The 24,483-nt window shown below is 43.9% G+C and overlaps 2 protein-coding genes across 2 annotated transcripts in view; one reads left to right on the top strand and one right to left on the bottom strand.

Moving 5' to 3' along the window:
• LOC144772199 (uncharacterized) overlaps positions 1–24,483 on the top strand; it is a 501,761-nt gene that overhangs the window by 267,050 nt on the left and 210,228 nt on the right. The window lies entirely within an intron of this gene.
• Positions 1–24,483, bottom strand: part of LOC144772200 (uncharacterized) — a 486,273-nt gene that overhangs the window by 298,719 nt on the left and 163,071 nt on the right. Inside the window, 4 exon segments of the mRNA XM_078656338.1 lie at positions 10,902–10,911; positions 18,138–20,581; positions 21,075–21,128; positions 21,671–21,737. Coding sequence (XP_078512464.1) covers positions 10,902–10,911; positions 18,138–19,392 — 1,265 coding nt within the window. The 5' untranslated portion in view covers positions 19,393–20,581; positions 21,075–21,128; positions 21,671–21,737.

Genomic DNA, 24,483 nt, shown 5'->3' with positions numbered 1-24,483 from the left:
CATCGTAGGGAGCTTTCATGTACTGACTTGACGACCAGCGATTTGGCCCCAGAGCGATTGTGTGCCTGCTCCTGGTTATCGTCGTCATAATTTCTCGGGCTCCCGGAAGTCGCCTGTCATGGCCACCAGAGCAGACTCGGATAAACCTCCTGTTAAGAGTAGCAGAGTGCAGCGGTCTGTGCAGTCCAATAAATTGGATAAATATACTGTCCCTAAAGGGTCCCCGGCCGATCAGAAGCATCCGCCAGTTGCTGAGGCCGCCTCACCGAGACCCGGCGTAGAGCCTTCCTTGCAGGACATTATGGATGTGGTCACCAGAATCGAAACTTCCATGGCGACCAGAATGGATACACTCGATGCTAAGCTTGATTTGGTTAAGATTGACTTTAACCTTCTGCATACAGATCATGCTAAGACTAGCGAAAAGGTGAAGTCCCTCGACATCCTGACTTCGAGCCTGGTTGATGATACCGTTGAGCTACAGAGAGAGGTCCGAGCTCTTCGGGCGGCGCTGGAAGACACCAGGAGGCTACTCGATGATTACGAGGGTCGCAATCGTTGAAATAACTTCCGCATTTTAGGTGTTCCTGAGAATTCGGAATCGCACACGCCAGACCTGTTTGTTGAGGACTTGATTCTTAAACATCTGAAACCTAAGGGCCTCAGTAAGTTTTTCACGGTGGAAAGGGCTCATAGAGTGCCGGGAGGGCCGCCGAAAGTGGGTGCACAACCGCGTCCTATGATCGCCAGGGTGTTGAACTTTCGAGACCGTGATGCTATTTTGCAGGCCTCCCGAGTAGACGGCCCTCTACGGTATGACAACGTCACAGTATCCTTTTTCCCGGACTTTACCCAAGCGGTCCAGCGGATGCGACAGAGCTTCCTCCATGTCAAGCGGAGGTTGAGAGATAAGGGGATCAAGTACTCTATGTTGTATCCTGCTGTCTTGGCAGGGTTTTTGGCTCAATTTAGCAGTGATATAGACTTTAATCTTGCTCCCATCTAGGATAGGTATTCTTAGCTTGTGTTGGCCCTTTTAAGCCCTTTCTTCCAGACCTAGAAGAGGCCATCTATTGCCTATTGGCTTTGGCCTGTTATTTTTTGCTTATAGTAGAGGTTGGATCCTGTGGTCCTGACTTTATATTACACATTGGTATGGTTTATGTAGGTACTCTGATAGAGCTAAGGGTTATTTCATCCTTTTCAGGCCTACAGGCCTAGAACTAGAGAGACTCCATCTTGATGGAGCTGAGAGGCTTGCAGAGTAAAGGTAAAGTTTATAGTTAAAGCTGTTGTTCGCCCTAAGCGAACCGGAGAGAACCGGCCAGAGCTGAATCTAATCAGGAAGTGTTCCTGGGCTCAGGTCTCTAGACGAAACAAGCAGCTGGTCACTGTGGGAGCGTCTAGCGCAAGGAGCCTGGTGCATGGGATTGGTGGGAGGAAGCTGCTGGCTGGAACTTTCCATGAGGAAACAGCATTCTATATCAGTGAAGTGCAGAGGCGGAGTCAGTCAGTCGAGCTGAGTTGGAGGAGCGGTGAGGAGTCAAGCTGGAGTGGTAGAAGAGTGAGGAGCTGTTGGAGTAGGAGAGAGAGAGGGTTCAAGCTAGAGAGAGCTGAGATGAATTGGAGGAGCAGAGAGTGTTGGTAGAGTTGGAGGAGTGGGATTGCAAGAGGAGAAGAGACAGAAAATGCTTGGAACAGAGAGAAGACAAACAGACAGTCAGTGAGCTGGAACTGAAGGAAGCAGTCAGAAGCAGTTACTTATCAGGAGGAGGTGTGAATAGCTGGAGTCTGAAGTAATGCCTTTTAGAAGAGACTGAAGTTATCGTGGATTAACCTGTGGGAGCAGCTGGAGTTAATTGGACATTGGCACAGAGATCGTATCCAGAAGGAACAAGCTAGTGGAATGAACGAGTATCAGAGTGGCAGAAACCATTAGACTGAAGCTGGAAGGTGGAGAGAGTCCGTGGGGGAGAGAAATCCAGTGCAAAGTGATCAGCACAGAGGTGTATCCAAGAGTGCAGGAGAGAGAGAGAGAGTCTGAGATGAGCCAAGGCACAGACGAGAGAGGAACCCAGATGACAGCTAGAACAAGACTTCACACTAATCAGGTGATATCGGTCCTGTCATATTAGTTTACTTTACACTTACATCTTAATCTTGTCTTTATTCCCTAGGCTATTGTATTGCTAATCCTTTTCCTTGCAGCGGTGTGTTCTATCTATAGTCTTTGTCAGTTACATGTGGATGTGTCCATTATAATACAGATCTGTGTATGTGTCTATATTGTTAAAATAAGGTAACCCCAGTTCTTAGTGAACTGACATGTGCCTTGTATTCTTGTTCAATCATGGTAACTTATGTTTCTAGTTGAGCATTGTTTGCATGAACGGATGTGAAATCCCGATCAGGTAAGGAGTGATCAAGCAAATAGGAAGCAAGGGGACCTTTGATGCCAGGAGCAGAAGGTACATTTTACAATTCGAAAAACCGTACTAACTTTCATTGTCATAGTTTTATCCCAAGTAGATAAATGAGAAGTTATCCCATAGGTGTCCATAGGAAAGTGGTCGTCGTTGATATGCGGCGTTAATGAGAGCGCTGGGGAGGATACCAGCGTGGAGGTCTGCCGGATTGCGGGCCGTGTGTAAGTGAGAGCGCTGGGGGGGATACCAGCGTGGAGGTCTGCCAGATTGTGGACCGTTTGGAAAATGAGAGCACTGGGGCTGCAGACCCACGTGTGTAGACACGCCGGATTGTGTGTCATATCTGCCCCAGGGTAGATTAGTCTGGGTCTGAGTGGCCGCGAGACTATAAGGTATGAGTGTGGTGTAGGGCATGGATATCCTAGTAATCAGTGAGTATTCTTAGTATCCCTATAGATTTAGTGGTGTTTCTGATAATATGAGCTTGTATATTGCGAGTTCCCCATCCTCAGGTAGGTACCCAGGTGCCTGGATAGATGGTCCTGAGGAGGGATGTGGTTACGTTCTGGCTGGGTTAGAGGGGCCCCTAGGGGCTGATCCCATCTAAGCAGAAAATCCGGCCATTACATCTGGCGTAGTCATCTGTTTACGAATCCTGTGTGACCTGGCCATATGCTTGGATAGTTTCCCATGTGTTGTGAGGGAGTGCCCTGAGCGCCAGACATTACATCTGGCATAGTCGGCTGTTTACGAATCCTGTGTGACCTGGCCATGTGCTTGGAGAGGTTCCCATGTGTTGTAAGGGAGTGCCCTGAGCGCCAGTTCCATCTGGCGTAGTTTTGCAGTTTATGTAGCCTGTGTGACCTATGGGCTTGAACGGTTGCAGTGTGAGGAGATTGCAGTACATCATGGCATTTGGTTTATTCAGGGTGGAAGAAATGGTTTTCATCTTGGTGTTTGAACTGTCAGGGTTGAAGGATGGCATTACATGAGGGAGCCAGTAACATCTTTGTGATGGTCCAATTGTATAAATGTTTGTAAAAAATGCTTTTAAATTGCCCATTAACTTGCTTGCTGCATCTGCCTATGCTGTGCAATGTGAAATGTGTTCAATGTAATATGACTTGTGGAGTTCTTTGTAAATAGCCCCTTGTACATATGGCTTGTAAATAGCGCCATGTTAATGTGGCTTGTGAGGTGCATGTTCTCATGTTGACTTGCTGTGTTCCTTATGAATAGCGCCTTGGATATATTCCTTGTGAGGAGCGTGTCATTTTTTGAACTTGTTGACTTGTCTTGTAAATATGGCTTGTGAATAGCGCCATGTGGTCATGGCTTGGACAGGGCATGTTATTGTTGCATTAGGTAGGAGAGAGCTGGTTCTCTTTCAAATGCTAGGGGATAACGTTTTGAAGATGTGCGTACGTGTTATCTGTAAACGTGGAGAGATGAGTTCATGACTTTCCCATGTATCTGTAGTCATTGGGGAATGATTGTGCTTGAGCTGCCAAAGGGTTAATATCTTGAATTGAGATGGCAGTATTTATTTTAACATGCTGTTTAACATGCATGGTTATTTGAGCTGACTCTAAAAGTCAGTGAATATTTTGATGATTGATGGTTTGATTTTGACTTTTATTGGTTCCTGGGTCTGCCTACGTGCTTTGTCAGCTTCTTGAAGGAAAGGTAACATCTTGTGCTGAGCGTAGGGCTCTGTTCATTTAACATTCTTTTTGAAATGCGTCTACGACTTTGTGTGGGTTTGCCTTGGAACTGATGATTTCATGTGTCTGGCCCTTAGAGGTCGGTAAGTTATAAATCAACCAGTCGGATTGAGATAAGGGTTTGCACGGAGAGAGCTGTGTTCTTTTAAATGTGCTACTTAATATGCATCCACAGACGTGTGGAGAATTATTTTTGAATGCATGTTTAAAATGAGTGAAATATTAGGGAGATGGCCCGGTTAGAATGCATGCTACGGGCTGTTTTCATTAATTATTTCTTTGAAGGTTTCCAACTAGAAAGGAATATGCCAACCGGTGTTTTAGAATGGTCACAGATTGTGATTTATTATTCTTGCCCAACAGTGCACAGTAAAATGTGCTTTAATTAGTGAAAGGCAACCGTGTGCTTTTGAAATAAATGTGTTCTCATTATTATTTTCCCAAATGCAAGCTGAACCTTTTTTCACATGTAGCATATGTAAGTTCACCCACTCAGTTAGAAAATAAATGGCTGTTTGATAATATATGAATGTGGCCCTTTTATTAGGTTGAATTGAAAGGCTTGCACGATAAATTATGCTGCAATGCAAAATTACATGTTGCCCCTGGTTGAAAAAAAACAATGCTGGAATGTGTCTGCATTTTATGTCGTTTTAATATTATTTCCCTTTCAACAGCTGACAGTATATATTTTATTTTTTGGATGCTAGTGTGTATAGTTAGGGTGGAGCAGAATATATTGTTAAAAATGATAACTATAACACACTACCATCTTAATGCATTGCTATGTGTCCCTTACATTAGTTTAATTTGCATTTAGTTACAAGGCTCGCCTATGTACTTTGACAAGCTGTTGATAGAAAGGTAATACCTTGCATGGTAAAAGCAGTGTTCATTAAACATGCTGCCTGATATATATATATGTGCAGAGAAATATTAAACCCAACAGTCCATGATAATTCGTTTTTTCAAATGCAAAATGCATAGTCTTGTGTGCAGAAGCAAATTGCCCCTTTTTGTGTGTTGATCTGCATGCTAAATAAATGCCCATGTTTCAAATGTCTTGCCTTCTAGCTGAATTAGTTAGACAAAAGTCTTTTTAGAAAGTGGAGCTTTTAAGTAGACAGATTAATTTGCTTTTTACCACATTTGAATTTGCTTTTGTTAGTTAGAGAATCTGGCCTGGGAACAGAATTGTTTTGGCTTCCAGGAAATGTGTTTGACCTTGGAGGTTAGCCTGGCTCAGACCAGATGTTTTGTAAAGGGGGGCTTTTTCCCTCTAGAGGCTCCGAACACTGCCTGTCTTGTTATGATTGGTTAACATCCAATTTTGTTCCGCGCAGAAAGTGTTTATGTAAGGGTGGGGTTAACTCGCTCTTCCTTGCTGTCAGCGCAGACAGCTTAATTGCCTCCAGATAAGGGATCCTTGTACATGCAGAGTAGTTGGCAGACTCTTGGCCCTTAGAGTTAGTTAGATACAGTAGGCCTGGGTAGGCTTCCCTGATTAGAGAAAGAGAGGCTTGAACCGAGTGCTTGGCAGCGCCCTGCTCCTGCTATGAGATCATCACTTGGCAGTGATTCAAATTACTTCACACTGTAGCCTGGCTTCTGCGTATTTTTTGGAGCAGATTCAAAACTCTGAGCGCGAACATCTTTCTGAAGGGAGCGGCTGTCTCACAGAGGATTAGGGTACTGTTAGGCCCCAACCCTTCCAGCTGTGTATTAAAAAAAAATTAGATTTTGCTCAAACAAATTTCAAAATATATGGTTTTAATTATTTCTTGACTTCAGAATAATGTTTTTAATTAATTAGGATATTTTCTTTTTAACAATGAAAAGCACTTGGGGTGCTTTTTAAATGGAAAATTTTATCATGCTAGATTAATGATACTGGTTTTCTCGTTCTAATAGGTTGCTGGGTTGTGGTGTTGGTGCGTGCGTCGGCCCACCCCCCTCCCACTCCCTTTATTATTTTAGTTTTTTACTTTCATGTTTTTATGTTAGTTTATTATTTTTGGAAGATTGAACCAGACCAGACCAGACCGGATTGGTGGTGGATCAACGGTGGAGGACGTGCTTCCTTGGTACCGGATGAAGATGCAGGGTGGTGACCTACACTGATGTCCCAAAATTGACTGCCTTGAACCCCGATATTAGGACATTGGACTTACCACTTGCAATTGGCTGAGCTCGTCATGAGCATGGAAGGGGTTAATTATAATCTATGTTTGGCCGCCTCAGCGGTCAGGTTCAAAAACCATATATATTTTTGCGATTTCCCGCAAAAGGATTTTGTTATGTAATTCCTTGGCCTGCATTATTCCCATGTTTTTCTTTGCAATCACTACGAACAGGCCCCACTTTTAAAAAAAAAGAAATGTTTTCATGGTTTTGATGTTTATGTAGTACTATCTTTGCTTTTTAGGATGCAGTCACCTATTATAGTTTTCCTGTTTTCTGCAAAACAGTATGGAGGAACGGGGAAAAAAAAGAAAAATGGTGGTGCACACATGTGTTCCACAGTGTGATGAAAACTAGGTGCTAACTGTTTTGTGCTTTTATGTATGCACCACGTTTAGATAAATGTTATATGCATAGTGCTACACCAGCTATTTTGTAGGAATGGGGTTGTCTTTATTTTCCTGTTATTACACTTTCACTTTGATTGATCAAAGGGTGGTTACCCTAGACTTTAGGTTGTCCTGGGAGATGTGTCTTTTAGTATGATTATGTCCTACATCTATTATTAATGTTTGCCCAGACCTTGAGAACCGTTTGTCATGTTTACTTCTCAGATTTCACCAAATTTTTCCTTAAGTTGACCAATGTCAGTAGGCCTCATTTAGGCCCATTGTTATTTTTTATTCCACAAACAAGCCCCTACACCAATAGATTTCATGAGTTATCATTAGCTTAAGTTGTCCGAAGTAGGTAGGCCTCATTTAGGCCCTTTGTTGTTTTTTCATTAGAAGTTGAAACACATTTAGTTCTTAAGTTGTCCGAAGTAGGTAGGCCCTATTTAGTCCCCATTTAGGCCCCTTGCTGTTTTCATTCAACACATAAGTCCCTACATCACTAGATTTCACCAGTTATCACTAGAAGTTGAGGCACATTTAGTTTGAGGATGTTTCAGCATTCAAGTCAAGGGTGCTTTGATTTGTTTTCAGTTGGTTGTTAGATTTGTATTCCCTACATTAAGTTTCAGGTGGAATTTCTTTAAGTTGTCATTCATTTTAGAGAGTTTTTTGGTTTTTTGATTTGTTGATAGATTGTGTTGATGTTTGTTTATATGGATGTTGTTGTTTATAGATGTTCGCAAAATAAAGTCTAAGGGTGGAATGTCTTGGCAGGGTTTTTGGCTCTATTTAGCAGTGATATAGACTTTAATCTTGCTCACATCTAGGATAGGTATTCTTAGCTTGTGTTGGCCCTTTTAAGCCCTTTCTTCCAGACCTAGAAGAGGCCATCTATTGCCTATTGGCTTTGGCCTGTTACTTTTTGCTTATAGTAGAGGTTGGATCCTGTGGTCCTGACTTTATATTACACATTGGTATGGTTTATGTAGGTACTCTGATAGAGCTAAGGGTTATTTCATCCTTTTCAGGCCTACAGGCCTAGAACTAGAGAGACTCCATCTTGATGGAGCTGAGAGGCTTGCAGAGTAAAGGTAAAGTTTATAGTTAAAGCTGTTGTTCGCCCTAAGCGAACCGGAGAGAACCGGCCAGAGCTGAATCTAATCAGGAAGTGTTCCTGGGCTCAGGTCTCTAGACGAAACAAGCAGCTGGTCACTGTGGGAGCGTCTAGCGCAAGGAGCCTGGTGCATGGGATTGGTGGGAGGAAGCTGCTGGCTGGAACTTTCCATGAGGAAACAGCATTCCATATCAGTGAAGTGCAGAGGCGGAGTCAGTCAGTCGAGCTGAGTTGGAGGAGCGGTGAGGAGTCAAGCTGGAGTGGTAGAAGAGTGAGGAGCTGTTGGAGTAGGAGAGAGAGAGGGTTCAAGCTAGAGAGCTGAGATGAATTGGAGGAGCAGAGAGTGTTGGTAGAGTTGGAGGAGTGGGATTGCAAGAGGAGAAGAGACAGAAAATGCTTGGAACAGAGAGAAGACAAACAGACAGTCAGTGAGCTGGAACTGAAGGAAGCAGTCAGAAGCAGTTACTTATCAGGAGGAGGTGTGAATAGCTGGAGTCTGAAGTAATGCCTTTTAGAAGAGACTGAAGTTATCGTGGATTAACCTGTGGGAGCAGCTGGAGTTAATTGGACATTGGCACAGAGATCGTATCCAGAAGGAACAAGCTAGTGGAATGAACGAGTATCAGAGTGGCAGAAACCATTAGACTGAAGCTGGAAGGTGGAGAGAGTCCGTGGGGGAGAGAAATCCAGTGCAAAGTGATCAGCACAGAGGTGTATCCAAGAGTGCAGGAGAGAGAGAGAGTCTGAGATGAGCCAAGGCACAGACGAGAGAGGAACCCAGATGACAGCTAGAACAAGACTTCACACTAATCAGGTGATATCGGTCCTGTCATATTAGTTTACTTTACACTTACATCTTAATCTTGTCTTTATTCCCTAGGCTATTGTATTGCTAATCCTTTTCTTTGCAGCGGTGTGTTCTATCTATAGTCTTTGTCAGTTACATGTGGATGTGTCCATTATAATACAGATCTGTGTATGTGTCTATATTGTTAAAATAAAGTAACCCCAGTTCTTAGTGAACTGACATGTGCCTTGTATTCTTGTTCAATCATGGTAACTTATGTTTCAAGTTGAGCATTGTTTGCATGAACGGATGTGAAATCCCGATCAGGTAAGGAGTGATCAAGCAAATAGGAAGCAAGGGGACCTTTGATGCCAGGAGCAGAAGGTACATTTTACAATTCGAAAAACGGTACTAACTTTCATTGTCATAGTTTTATCCCAAGTAGATAAATGAGAAGTTATCCCATAGGTGTCCATAGGAAAGTGGTCGTCGTTGATATGCGGCGTTAATGAGAGCGCTGGGGAGGATACCAGCGTGGAGGTCTGCCGGATTGCGGGCCGTGTGTAAGTGAGAACGCTGGGGGGGATACCAGCGTGGAGGTCTGCCAGATTGTGGACCGTTTGGAAAATGAGAGCACTGGGGCTGCAGACCCACGTGTGTAGACACGCCGGATTGTGTGTCATATCTGCCCCAGGGTAGATTAGTCTGGGTCTGAGTGGCCGCGAGACTATAAGGTATGAGTGTGGTGTAGGGCATGGATATCCTTAGTAATCAGTGAGTATTCTTAGTATCCCTATAGATTTAGTGGTGTTTCTGATAATATGAGCTTGTATATTGCGAGTTCCCCATCCTCAGGTAGGTACCCAGGTGCCTGGATAGATGGTCCTGAGGAGGGATGTGGTTACGTTCTGGCTGGGTTAGAGGGGCCCCTAGGGGCTGATCCCATCTAAGCAGAAAATCCGGCCATTACACCTGCCAAGCTGAGAGTCGAAGTAGACGGTCGGACTTGGTTTTTTGATAAGGCTGAGGTGGCCTCGGACTGGCTGGACACTGTTCGACCGGATGACACGGAGGAACGCCAGCCGGATGTGGAAGATACTCGGCAGGGCCCAGAATGAGGAACTTTTCCTTTGACTTTATTATTGCTATGTGGGGAGAGAGGAGTGGCCGTTCATTGAATTGTATTTTACGTTACATTGGACTGTGTTGCTTGTCTCTTGGGATGTCTCCTTTAGGGAGTCGGGCCACGGACTACATAGCAGGCGCCTCCTCTTCCTACTTTTAGTAACCATTGTTGGGTGGGGCGACAGGCACACTGCCAGTTGGGTTTGGGGCGTAGTCCTGATGCAGGGGTGCAGGGAGGGGGGCGGTCTTTGGAGTTGGGGAGGCGGGTTGTTGCAGGGTTTCTATTTACAGTTTCGTTTCACATTGCATTGGATCTTGAATGATGTGCGCGTGCGTGATGGAGTTGGGTGAATGTCTGGCTCTTCAGTGGGGTTGGGGATTCGGGTGTTGAGTTGGAACGTAAATGGCTTAGGGGACAAGATCAAGCGGGCATGGTTAGCCAATTTATCAGACGCCACTCGCCTGATGTCGTGCTTCTCCAAGAAACACATTTAGTGGGCAATCGCTGTATGGCACTTCATAGAGGGGGTTACAAATTGATTGCACATGCCGGGTTTACGACTGGCTCACGGAGGGTGGGGATCCTGGTGAGGAAGGCCCTTCCCTTTGATGTGCAGGCTACAGGGTCCGATCAGAGAGGCAGATATGTAGGGGTGTCCGAGAGACTGGGGGGTAAAGTGGTGACTTTCCTTTCTGTTTACGTTCCCCCTGCCCTGCAGTCCGACACTTTTAAAGACCTTGCGCGTGTCTTCCTTTCACTTCTGCTGGGCCTCCTGCTTTGGGGTGGTGATTTTAATTCTGTGTTGGATGGTGATCGTGATCGTGTCCCACCGAGGACACTGCCCCTGACACGACGGTGGCTCGGTGAGTTCTTGGACTCCTTGGGTATGGTCGATGCCTGGCGTCTTTTGAACCCTTCACTTAGGAGTTACACTCATCTCTCGGCTGCTCATGGCTCTATGTCGCAGCTTGACCACGTTATCCTACCGGCCGCTATGGCTGATAGTGTGCGGGAAGCGTGTCATCTAGGTAGGGGCATATCTGATCATTCCACGGTCTGGGTCCGTATTGATATGGGACGGCCCATGGTTGGCAGAGTCGCACCTATTAATGCCTGGCATCTTCGAGATCCCGTCCTTAGGAAGGAACTGTGTGGTGCCTCCGAGCGTTACTTTCAGCATAATCAAGGGACGGTTGATTCGGCTCAGACGTTGTGGGAGGCGTATAAAACGGTCCTCCGGGGTGAGGCGCTGTCTCTCATTGCCGGTAAGAAGAAGAGGCGTTTGGCAGATGTAACGGCTGCAGAGGCAGAAGTTATCCGTTTAGAAAGAGAGGCCGCGACTTCCGGAACGACTGAGGTCCAACATCATTTGCGTCTTAAGCAGGACGAGTACCGTGAGTTGTCCAGGGAATCAGCAGTGACGCAACATAACGATGTTCAGAGTAGAATTTACGAGCATGGAGACAGGGCTGGTAAGCTCATAGCCTGGCTAGAACGTGGAGATCGCGCATCCCGGTTGGTCCCTGAGCTTGACAATGGTGGTCCTGAGACCGTGAAAGACCCACAGTTGATAGCTGATTCTTTTGGTTCCTACTATAAGGCCGTCTACTCTTCATCTGATAGTCATGATAGTTCTGAGCATGCGGAGTTACTTCGGGAAATTATTATGCCTGTATTGTCGGAAGCTGATCAAAAGTATTTAGATTCCCCTTTTACGGATGATGAAATCGGGGGAGCTATTAGGAGTATTAACTCGGGTAAGGCCACGGGTCCCAATGGTATCCCCATTGAACTGTATAAATTGAATGCGCAGAAGGTAGCGCCGCACCTGCGTGCTATATTTTTGGAATGTCGGGAGGTTGGGGTTCTCCCTTATGATCAACGGATTGCTAATATTGTGGTGATCCCCAAACCGGGCAAGCCCCGTGCTTCCCTCTCTTCTTATCGTCCTATTTCCTTGTTAAACGCGGAGCCTAAGAACGTGGCTAAACTGCTGGCAATCAGGCTAGTCAAGGTGATATCTCCATTAGTGCATCCAGACCAGTCGGGCTTTATGCCACGCCGTAACACTGCCCTCAATCTAAGACACCTTCATGGCGTCCTTGGTAGAGCGCATACATTGTCGTCTCCCGCTGCCCTGGTGTCCCTTGATGCCACCATGGCCTTTGACCGGATAGAGTGGTTTTACCTCTTTGCTGTGTTGGAGAAGCTACGTTTTGGATCTGAATTTATTGGATGGGTGCGTCTACTCTATGCTGCTCCCTTGGCCCGAGTGATAGTGAATAATTGTCAATCCGCCGATTTTGAATTAGAGAGGGGGACGCGGCAGGGTTGTCTGTTGTCACCCCTTCTGTTCGCGTTGGCTCTTGAACCCATGGCGGCTTGGATTCGGTGGGAAAGGATGATACGCGGCTTGCGATGGTCCCCTGAGTGGGAGGATAAAATCTCTCTGTACGCTGATGATGTGCTTCTCTATCTTTCTACGCCCCGTTCTTCCCTGGACGTTTTTCTCGATATTCTTAGAGTGTTCGGTGAATTCTCGGGTTTTGCTATTAACTGGTCGAAGTCTGTGATGTTGATGCTGTCGGGCGATCCACCGGTGATTCCGCAAAACTGTCTGCTCCAGGTGACTACTACCGGTTTTGTGTATCTGGGTATCTATATTTCCCTTGATGCCAAATCGAGGTTCGCACATAACTTAAAACCGCCGTTGGTCAGATTGCGCGCCGAGGTGGAGCGTTGGCGAGCATTACCCCTGTCTCTGTTGGGTAGAGCAGTGCTTTTCAAGATGTTAGCTCTTCCGTGCTTTTTGTACGTTCTTCAAAACACTATGGACTCGGTGTCGGTCAGATACTTTAGGGAGATTGAGACACTCCAGAGATCCCTTCTTTGGGGTGGCAGATCCCGCATTGCCTACACTAAACTTACCCTCACCTGGTACGATGGCGGTATTGGTCTTCCCGATCTACGGAAGTACTATTGGGCTTCCCAACTAGCAGCTATCAACCAAATAGTTTATGGTCATCCTAATGACCCTGGATATGCTATAGATCGTGACTTATCCCCTGGGGGAAACTTTCTCCGAACATTATATAATCGGTCAGGGCGATTTTCCCGCACGGGCCCTACTTTGCATGCGGTGAGGGTCTGGCATGCAGCTAATAAGTTTCTTGGTTGGGAGGGACGGCTAACACTTGCTACTCCTCTTTTCGACTCTGCCAAATTGGGTAATTTGTGGACTACCAAAGGGTTTAACAAGTGGGAGTTGATTGGGCTCAGTCAAATAAAAGATGTTTGGGGGAAGGGGGAGTTACTTACCTTTGAAGCACTACAAAAGAGCCACCACCTCCACGCTAGGGAACATTTCCACTACTTGCAGGTCAGGCATGCCTTATTGTCTCATGTCCCGTTGGGTGACTCCCTCCCGGACGCCTCCCCCCTCGAGGATCGTGTCTTGGATGGACACCTACCTGTTAAGACAATCTCCCTGGTTTACCGTAAGCTAATTAATCATATGGGGGATCCACTGCAATCTCTCTGAGAGGCTTGGATGGCTGATGGGCTGGAGATTGACGATGAAGACTGGATTGAGGCGGTTTCTTCCCCTAGAGTTGTAGCAGTGCAAATGAGATTGCGTTTGGTGCAGCTGAAGATTTTACATAGATCTTATGTGACTGGCCCTGGGTTGGTGAAAATGGGGTGGACAACGAATGGTGATTGCAAGAGGGGATGTGGGGAGGTAGCTACGTTTCTGTGTAGTTCACTGGTTAGAGGCGGCAGACCCGAGAGCAGAGGACGGCCCGGGACCAGGGTTCGATTCCCGACGCGGCAGGTTTCTGGACCAGGGTCAGCGGACTCGATAATTCTCTCGCCTCGGTTCCCACTCTGATCAGCGATCACACTCGGCAACTCTGGGCATTAGCTTGCCTCATCTTCACTAACGGCCCCACCAGACTGCCGGGGATGCCTGGTCTCACCCTGGAGATACCCATTAAGGGACCATCTCTCAGGGAAGCCAGGAAGGGTTTCGCAGCGGTCGAAGCGCCTTGGGACCCTACGGGTAAGTAGTGCGCTATATCAATGCCTATACATTCTTCACATTCTGTGGCATTGTAAGTCCATCCAGGCCTATTGGCAAGATATACACGGGGTCATGAGATCTGTCTTGAGCTGCGACATAAGATTGGAGGTACGTAGGTGTCTCTTAAACATCTGGGAGCCTACAGACCTTACTCAGTACCTGAAGCAGTGGGTCACGCTAGCCTGCATGATCACAAAACGCAACATAGCGCAGCTGTGGGGGGCCTCTCAACCACACCGGCGTGCGAAGTGGTCTCAGGAGCTTGATTGGTGTATGTTCAGGAAGCGGGCGGTTAATGTGGCGAGGGGTTGCCCTGAGAAATGGACTAAAATATGGGGACCCTGGAAGGGGAGATATTTGTGTTCCTCCGGCCAGGCAGACTGACTCTGACGCCCTGGATTCCCCTTGATCCCCGGATTTGACTATTCTGCTTTCTCCTGTTGCCAGCGATCCCTTGCTCCTCGCACTCTGTACTACTGTCGACTTATTTCCAATGCATTGTCATGTTTGTTTTATATTTGTTATCAATAAAAAGAAATATAAAAACCATGCAATTAGGATGCCCGAGCTGTTTGATTCACCAGATAAGTTATCGAAGGAAGATTTATCTTGGGTCAAGCAAACCTACTCATATATGATACATACTGAAAGAGAGGCTAGAGAGCTGATGAAACCAATGGTTCAAGCCCACCTATTACTGAAAACAAACCTTGCGATTGAACCCTATTTTGATGTTGTAACAAAGCCCCACCACCGCTTCCTTTTAACAAGATGGAGAAACGTGGAGGATTTGGGTACCTGCTTCTGTGATAATTTTTCTACCCAAGACACTTTTCACTTTGTTATGTTTTGCGAGCATTATTTGCACATTCATAAGCATTTTATAGTACCTCTTGTAAAGGGCAAAGGCTTCATGCAGGTAAGGCGTACATTAATATATTTACAGATGATGAATAATGTTTGGGAAACTTTTAATATTGCTAGTTTCCTAGTTGCGGTGGTTAGAGATAGGAAAAAAGGGGGACCCCATGATATGATATATTTTAACTTTGTATAATTATAATGAATTGAATGTTCATCGGGTTGATTATTATGTCTAGATTCATTTTTGTAAAGTCTTGGAATCAGATTTTGTACTATGTTGTAAAAAATAATGAATGTTGTGTATGTCTTATTGTTGTTTTAATAATACATTTTTGTAGTGTACTTTTATAGTTTTAAATTAACCAAATAAAGTGATTATGACTGACTGATGTAAATTTCACAACAGGCGAATTAGTCAAATTCAAATTCAAAATTATCTTTATTCGGTTTTCAATTTGAAACAACAAAAAAAAACCTGAAAGCACAATTTTAACATTTCATGTTACAAATATTATAAAATGTCATACATCATATTATATATATATTATAAAAACAGTTAAAAAGTTTTGCATAAAAGCAGCCTTACAAAAGAGATTTAGAAGGCTCATTTACAGATAAAAAGTTTTAGACTAAAATCATGTTATCAAGAGGAACACAGTTCAAGATGTTTCCTAGGTCTAATCGTACATTTCAGAAAAGTGGCGATACTTCTTGCAATGCATATATTATCAAGAAATTGCAAAGCAAGGTAGGCTGGTCGGCATTCCCTCAAGGCCAATATTTTTAAGATAGGTCTAATTCAGCTCCTCCGCTGCTCTGAATAATATTTACAGAACAGGACTACATGCGAATTAGTCAATAAAGATGCAATTTCGTTTTTATACATATATTTATCGTAAGTCATATTCACATTGACTTTCCCAATATTAATCAGTGAAAGAGGACTGTTAATGCGTCATGATGTGATGTTCTTTAAAGAGGAGCATTTTCATCTTTTTTCAATCACAATTTGCAGCTCTGACAATTTCATATATATCTATATTATTATTCCTATTACAGCGCCTCCAGCCTTGAGAAGGCCCATGCGAGACCAATGTGAGTACAAAACACATGCTGACGAATCGAGAACAAAGGGGTTTTGGCATGATCTAGGAATAATAACAACATATTCTTCGTCAAACATCAGATGTTCAATTGATGGAGAGCAAAGAGCGATATAAAGTGATATACTTAGTTATAAGTAATCTGGAGAATTGCTTCAAATTAACATACATTAAAAAAACGAATAAAGAACTATATAACCACAATTGTGGGACTTGGAGGCATATTATTTCTCAATATAGCCCTTGTTTGTGATTCTGTTACAGTTCTTACATCATCATCCTCATCAGAGGAGATGAAAGCATGGGGTGTCTGGCCACAGAGGCTCATTTAAATGCAAACTGGGGGTGCAAGACCAATCACAAAGCACAACGGTTACCTTCTCAACAGGGTAGTTTGCTTTCTGGAATCAGTTTGCTTTGCTCCCATACTTTGGTCAGCAAAGTAAAAGATGTCATCCACTAAAGTGATCTTGACTTTCCTTTACTAAAGTGTCTTGAGTTGTAAGGTCATGCTCAAAGGTAAAGCAAAACAGTGGAAGTCACACATTTCAATACAGTGTCTTATAAAGAGACAAAAGGCTTCCTGATTCAAACCAAGTTTATATAAACAAGAATATTTGATAATTATAAGAAGCAAAATCAAAAGCAGGTCTGCGATTTAAAGATTAATAATTAGTACAAACAACTGCTCTAAAAAAACATAAAAGACGCTGATATTCATGTATTCAAACCCACAAAAAAAGGTAAAGTAATAAAGAATAAAAAAAGATCCACTGAAATAATGTTGAACCAACATATAAAAAGGTACTTGACCTCACAAGCTATGCTTGAGGGGGCCCTGCTAAGTCTAGTCTCCGGTGATGATTAACACTGGATTTTGATGCAAGGTTTTGGGCAGGACCAGTCACAGAAAGTGACGAGATGCACAGAACTGAAGTGTAAAATAGCCACAAAGAAGAGTTGAGTCATCAAGTCAAACCTGAATCTACGGCCATCAAAATGGATCAAACATCAGGCAATTAAAAGAGCTGCAAAGTCTCTGGGGTTTAAAGATTATGGAGATGGTTCAAGGTTGATGATCCGAACTAACGCACAGAACGTGGTGTGAGAACAAGCAGTGTATGGGAGCTCGTGCTGACGGTACAAACATAAAACTTGTGGCCGCAAAAATATAACACAACAGGTTCAAATGTTGATCAGCAATTCGACCCATATCTCAATTATCCAAGTGGAAAGTTGGAATACCAATAAAGGCAGAACAAGGTGCAGAGATCTCATGTTTTGGGTACTCGGTGCCTACATTGTAGCAATGCAGCGAGGAAAAACAACTGTTCATCGTATAAAAATGTACATGAACAATAAGACCTCAGAACCATTCAACAGCAAAGTACATTTCAGCGCCAATGTGGTGATAAACACGACAAATTAGGTGAATGGAAGAGGAGAAGGAAAAATATAAAAGCTAATCATAATAACATGGTTAACAACATAGAGAAATTACCTGATCCTACTACTTCAATGACAAATAGCTGCTACAAGAGGGCCTCAGGAGGCCAAGTGATGCAGCAAGTCCAGGAAAATTACATAAAGATTTTTGCTGTCACTCCTCAGTCAAACAAACACATCGGACGAGTGCTCTGGTGTTCATGCAGGATCCTCCCATTCGCTCTAATAACAGCATAAGTGCCCACGTCCACTTTAGGTTTACTACAAAAATTAAACACTCAGGTCGAGAAGGACGCCTCGAGGGCTATTCACAAAGGTATCTTACACCTGTGAGTACTCTATACAGCTCCCTGTTGAGGCTCATTAAGGCTGCAAACAGTTTGAAGTTACTTACATTCCAGATCATAGGAGCGAGGCCTCAAAGTTCAGAATCAACTCGACCTTGTGGGTTGGAGCCATAGCTTATTAACACACAGGGAGCAAAAGACACGGAATGGAATGAGGCCACCAATAGTCACTAAAGAATAAGGCTAATACAAGCATTTCCATCCCTCGCAGTGTGCTTTTCTCAGTAGACGGAGTGTAGGACAATCAATAGATTGATGTCTATGTGGCCACTACATGTGAATGTACCGCATTACTGAAACCTCCTCCCTAAGGTTGACACTGAGCACCTTTTACTCTTGCACATTGTCTCTCATGTAGAGAGTTTGCAATTATAACTGAAGTTTTTGTCACATTGAGAGCACTGTTAATTTTCTTTCTCGTTGTGGGTTCTCTCATGTTGTATCAAACTGAATCTGCAGCAGACGCCACCCTGGCATTTAAAGCAATAACAACGTTTTGTCTAGTGTGAGTTCTCTGATGTTGAGCAAGACTAGATTTTTGGCTGAAGCTTTTCTGGCATTCAGAGCACTGTTAAGGTTTTCCCCCAGTGTGGATTCTCTGGTGTTGAATGAGATAGACCTTACAAACAAAGCTTTTATGGCACTCCCAGCACTGATAAGGTTTGTTCACAGTGTGTGTTTTCTTATGTTGAGTGAGATTACTTTTCTGACTGAAGCTTTTCTGGCACTCTGAGCACTGATAAGGTTTGTACCCAGTGTGTGTTATCCTATGTTCACTGAGATGACCTTTCTGACTAAAGCTTTTCTGGCATTCAGTGCACTGATAAGGTCTTTCACCAGTGTGAGTTCTCACATGTTGAACAAGACTATATTTCTGAGTGAAGCTTTTCTGGCACTCTGAGCACTGATAAGGTGTTTGCCCAGCGTGGATTCTCTCATGTTGAATGAGAGTGACCTTACAACGGAAACGTTTTTGGCATTCTGAGCACTGATAACCTCTGTACCCAGTGTGTATTATCTTATGTCGAGTGAGACTACGTAGTGTACTGAAGCTTTTCCGGCATTCAGTGCACTGATAAGGTTTTAGCCCAGTGTGTGTTCTCTCATGTTGAATTAGACATTCTTTAAGTCTAAAGCTTTTCTGGCACTCTGAGCACTGATGAGTTTTGTGTCCAGTGTGGATTCCCACATGTTGAGTGAGAGAGTATTTGTGAGCGAAGCATTTAAGGCATTCAGGACACTGATAAGGTTTTAGACCCGTGTGTGTTCTCTCATGTTTAGTGAGAGTACCTTTCAGTCTAAAGCTTTTCTGGCATTCAGAGCACTGATAAGGTTTTAGCCCAGTGTGTATTCTCTCATGTTGAGTGAGAGTATCTTTCAGTCTAAAGCTTTTCTGGCATTCAGAGCACTGATAAGGTTTTAGCCCAGTGTGTATTCTCTCATGTTGAATGAGACAGTTTTTGGTGCTAAAGCTTTTCTGGCATTCAGAGCACTGATACGGTTTTTGTCCAATGTGAGCTCTCTCATGTCGAGTGAGAGTACCTTTCTGACTGAAGCTTTTCTGGCATTCATTGCATTGATACGGTCTTTCCCCGGTGTGGCGTCTCACATGTAAAATGAGAGAGGTTTGGTAAAGAAAGTCTTTCTGGCATTCGGGACACTGATAAGGTTTTTGTCTAGTGTGGGTTCTCTCCTGTGTAGTGGGGTGAGATTGATAACTAAAGCTGTTATCACATCCTTTACTCTTATTCGAGTTATGTGAATCTCCATGTTGAGTGAGCTCCTGGACATCGGCCATGTTAAGACTGAATCTGATTCCAGAGTCTTGTCTCGTTTATGTTATACTTAGCATTAACTTCTAAAATAAACTGCAGATGTTATTCTTACCATTTGCATTTAACTAATTAAAGCTTTTATCTGGAGATTATTTTCCTACTTTTATAGGCAGCCTCTCTAACCTGTTTTATAAGCTTTCACTGAGGAGCCCCTTGTATTTAGTGAGATGGAATAATTTTCTCTAAGTGATGCCCGGGTGAGTTCTCTCAAGTTGAATTAAACTCAGTTTGTGACTCCAGTTTATCAGATTTAGGAGTTTTAAAAGCCCTGATAAGGTCTTTGGGATTTAATTTTTTTCTGTTTAAATATATTTGTTTATACATGTAATGACAGGTGATTAGGGCATGCCAGGGTGGTTTTATGAATTAGTAATACATAGAACTGCCCCCTTTTAATCTTTGTGCCAGGACATGCTTTGTCGCTCTAAGGCTAAGGCAGGTACATGATCGAATTTTGCGGTACCGGACACTTTGAAACTACTCGAATCAACCCAATAGACAGAGTTGGTGGGGATAATGTTTCGATATTGGAAAGGATAATTCTAAATCTTTGCTGAAATGACACTTGAGAAAGAGCATTTACAATTTGTTTTTTTAAACAATGTCTTCTCAAAACAAATCACGGGAGATGTAGACAAAAGTTTGCTCTTTGAAACTGCGGTTATTAGTCTTTCTGAAAATTCTGTCACATCACATGAATGGATACAGTTTTTTTGGGTGGGGTTTGGGTCTCCAAGGCATTTCTCAGAAACCATCGGAGAGAATTTACAACACTGATTATTCTCAAATGCACTGCGTGAGTATCAATTGTTGCCAATTTTCTTTGTTCAACCAATCTTGAAATGTTCCTTTAAGTGAAAATATTTTCACTATTAGTAGATACAGAATTTACTCCTGAGTTCCATCCATATTTCAGAGGCTCCTCAATCTCAGTAACTGACTCTTCGTAAACATTTATCATAATTTTTCTTTAAATATTTGCCAACTTTCACATTCAGCAGTTTCTTCTGTTCCAAATTCATCACCATTCCTGGCACATAGAATATGCTTCTCCTCTAGAGCTCGAGAATGTTTTAACTTTCCTTGAAATAATCCTTTTTATTGAGTTTCACTAAATTAAAACCTTCTTCTATCTGTTCATGCTTCAGTCACCTGTAGAAATAGAGTTAGAGATTGTAAATCAACATGAAGAACACATTTTTATGACTTTATACTTTGCAGAAAGAAAACATTTACAGAAGCAAAATAGGCAATCAGTTTCAGTTGCATTTCTGATAGTGGTGAAACAGCTCTGTGACACAGTGTAGAAAGGGAGCTTGGAACCACTGGAACTCAAGGTTGTGAAAGCTAAACAAGTGAATATGTAAGAAAGAATCACAAGTTAGACATATATTCTGACACAGATTATCAGATGCAGTCAACATATTTGTAATACTTTTAATGAGTTATCAGATGCTTTTTATTCCACTGCACACTGGGAGTGTTCATCTATTCTTTTTTCCAGTGATCTAGGAAAGGACATTTAATTGAACAAATGAATTGGCCTGTTGTAACCACTGCTTCAAATGCCTCTATAGACTGAGGCTGTGTCCAGTTAGCTCAGAGGAATTCTCCATTTCAAACTGTGGTGATGATAAGGACTTACTTTGTGGCCTGGAACTCATCACACACCTCCGACAGGGCCCAGGCACTGCAACACCTGACAAAGGAAAAACCACAGTAAAGGAAACCAAAAAGGGACAAGAAAAGACAAACACAAAACAAGCAGAAGAAAGAGAAAAAAAGACTATCTTCCACTCTAACCACAAATACCCAACACGATCCCTGAAGTGGCAGAGAAGATAGTAAAGAGCAGGAGAGGAGGACATAAAGAGGTGGAAGTCAGATTTAGAGAGAAAAGATGCAGAAAGTACAGACAGAGGGTGGATAGTATGACGTGGTGTAGAGGAGGAGACAAAAGCACATATAGTTAAGGAACTGCTGGGCAAAACTGGGGGCAAGTGCACACGACCCAGTGCAGCCAACCTGAAAAGGAACATGAGTTGCACTAGGCGCCCAACATGTTCCAGGAGGAATGTAGCTCCATCAGGTTATTATCAGAAGTCTGATAGCAACAAGAATATTGTTCAGAGGGAGTCAAATGTTGAAGTTGGAGAGACATAAATAAACTGAGCTCGAGAGAAGGGAAAAGAGGAAGAAAAAACAGGCAACAAGGAAACTTAGGGTACTAGGAAACACTACCTAACAGTTGTTTTTTCTTCCTCCAAGGGTGTCAACCTCACAGCACTGTCTGATCATTCCAGAATACCTTGAAAGGAAGTAAAAAGGTTTTATATCAGATGACAATCGCACTTCACCCTATCTTCCAAATAACTGTCCTGAACTAACAAAACAAAATGAACTCTTCTTTTCTGAAAACCATTGTGAAGCAACTATGGGTATGAATAAATAGACGTTTTTGGTTTACCAAAGACTTTGGGGCATAATATTAACGCCCAGCGATAATTATCGCTGGCCGTGCTCAGCGATAACAATATTATCGCAGGCTATCTCTGGAATGTATCGCCCTGGTAGTGCGTTATTAACAAAGCGTTTCTCCAGGGTGATAAAAATTCCAGAGATAGTGAGGTAATCGCCCTTTTACAGGGAACATCGCTGGTTTTCCAGAAATGTTCCTTGCAAAATGGTGATAACCTTGCTGATACAACCCACAGGGCCGTATCAGCATAATCTACCCCCTACGTTAGGGATGACTAAATCAGGATTTTAACGTTAGATTTTGTCGAAAGCTGCTGTTTTCGCCTAAATCTAACGTGTGCTAAAATCATGTGGGCTGCCTTGTGAATATCACGATGTAAACATCAGCGATATTTGCAAGGTAGTCCATCCAGGGTACGCCCAGTAACGCTCACTTTGCATCTCTTTGGAGATGCAAAGGGAGGCGTTGCGAATATGCAAATATGCATGTTAGCACCCTCTTGTAAATAGGGCGCAGGTTTTATCCTTGCTTTTTTAGCTTTTTGAGCCAAAAAAGCGGAGATAAATCTGCCCCCATGATCTCTTGTTGGAAAAGGTCTCTGTGAATATCGAGTGCACCCACACTCTAAGGGAACAGACCCCAATTCACTTCTTCATTACCCCCATCTTTCCATTTACAGACCATGAAACTTGCGAAGCAAAACAATCTAGTTCACAAACAGCATGTAAAAGCCCTTGTACATAAGTCTGCCCCTGGTTCATAAATCAGTCAACCACACACTTAGATTTATACAAACCATGCTGTCTGAGCAACAGCAATTCAAGTTCAAGCTGATGCAGCGTGCACATTCTGAGAAGTAGAAGCAACAAGGCCTCAATGTGTTGGCTCTTATTATCCAAAGTGATGATGTGGAGGGTCAGTGTCTTGTGAGCCCCACAGGACGGCGACTCAAGAACTGGAATTCGTACTCAAACCTTCGCAGGACAAAGCTTAGAACATTGGAATGTGGACACCTCCATTGAAGACAATAGAGCAGCAGCTTCCTCTAAAACCTGATACAGGCCCTTTGCTCTCAACATTACAATGTCTTAATACACAGCCTCTCTCTTTTCCCTGCCTCTCCAAAATATATGTATTGGGCAGGGGCAAACAAAAGATAGAGCCTGTGCTGTAGGCCACACAGGAGCCTCCCCCTTTCCTCCGCCAGTAGGTCAAAGTGTCACTGGTGTGTCAGAAGAAGAGGGTGGGATTACTGTTCATCTTCTGCATCTCCCTGACTCACCTGAACGAGGAAAACCAGTTTAGCCAAACCCAGGTAGAACAAGGGGCGGACTTCAGCCTCCTTTCATAGCTATTGCTGTTAATGTATGTATGTATGTATGTATGTATGTATGTGTCTTGTAAAGCGCACTGCTGCCCTGAGGCGTCGTGGCGCTGGAGACCGCTGGGGAACCCGTCCTGGCTATCCCTGTGAGATGGTCCCTTCTGGGTATCTCCAAGGTGAAACCAGGCATCCCCGGCGAATGTGGGGGGCCGTTGTAGAGATGAGGCAAGCTAATGCCCAGAGTTGCCGAGTGGGACCCCTGATTAGAGTAGGCACCGAGGCGAGAATTATCGAGTCCGCTGACCCTGGTCCACGACCCTGCCACGTCAGGAATTGAACCCTGGTCCCGGGCCGTTCTCTGCTTCCGAGTCTGCCACTTCTAACCAGTGAGCCACACCAATATTGAATGTTCAATAATTAGCTGCCGTTGCAATGCATGCAGCTGCTAACTGTTAAACACTCACATCAACAGTTCCAAAACAAAGGTTTCAGAGCTGAAGGGGTGTTTCAAACCCCACAGTCTGTGGGATGCCTTTGTTTTATTAATTGACACATTCTGCCCTCCTTTGGCAAGTTTTCTAATAGCCCTTTAGTCTGCCGCAATACAAAAGGGGATGATGGACGGAGCGTTTGAGCAAATCATACACTCACCGCCAGTCAACTGATCTGGGTTTAATCCATCACCATTCTTTAGCTCACTCCGCCACCCCAGGTCAGACATCGCCATATGCAAATCAGTCTGACCCTGTGCCTCATGGGAACAGTCCAGCCCAAACTGCCAAGCCATGTCTTCCCTGGACTGGAAACAAGCATCCTGGGACCGGTTTCGGGTTCATAACCCTCATCAGCCAGGCTATCTTGAATAAAGTGGCAAAGTGAGCAAGAGATTCATGTCTGAGCATACCCTGCCAACTTAGGGCAAACAAAGCAATACAAAAGGGGATGATGGAAGGAGCGTTTGAGCAAATCAAACACTCACCCCCCGTCAACTGATCTGGGTTTAATCCATCACCATTCTTTAGCTCATTCCGCCACCCCAGTTCAGACATGGCCATATGACATCAGTCTTACCCTGTGCCTCGTGGGAACAGTCCAGCCCGAACTGCCAAGCCATGTCTTTCCTGGACTAGAAACAAGCATCCTGGGACCGGTTTCGGGTTCATAACCCTCTTCAGCCAGGCTATCTTGAATCCAGTGGCAAAGTGAGCAAGGGACTCACGTCTGAGCATACCCTGCCGCAGCAGACTATAA

This window comes from Lissotriton helveticus, chromosome 8 (assembly GCF_964261635.1).
Source record: "Lissotriton helveticus chromosome 8, aLisHel1.1, whole genome shotgun sequence".
NCBI classification, from domain to species: domain Eukaryota; kingdom Metazoa; phylum Chordata; class Amphibia; order Caudata; family Salamandridae; genus Lissotriton; species Lissotriton helveticus.
The sequence above is the reverse complement of the archived record's forward strand: the minus strand, read 5'-3'. Positions and strand labels throughout refer to the sequence as shown.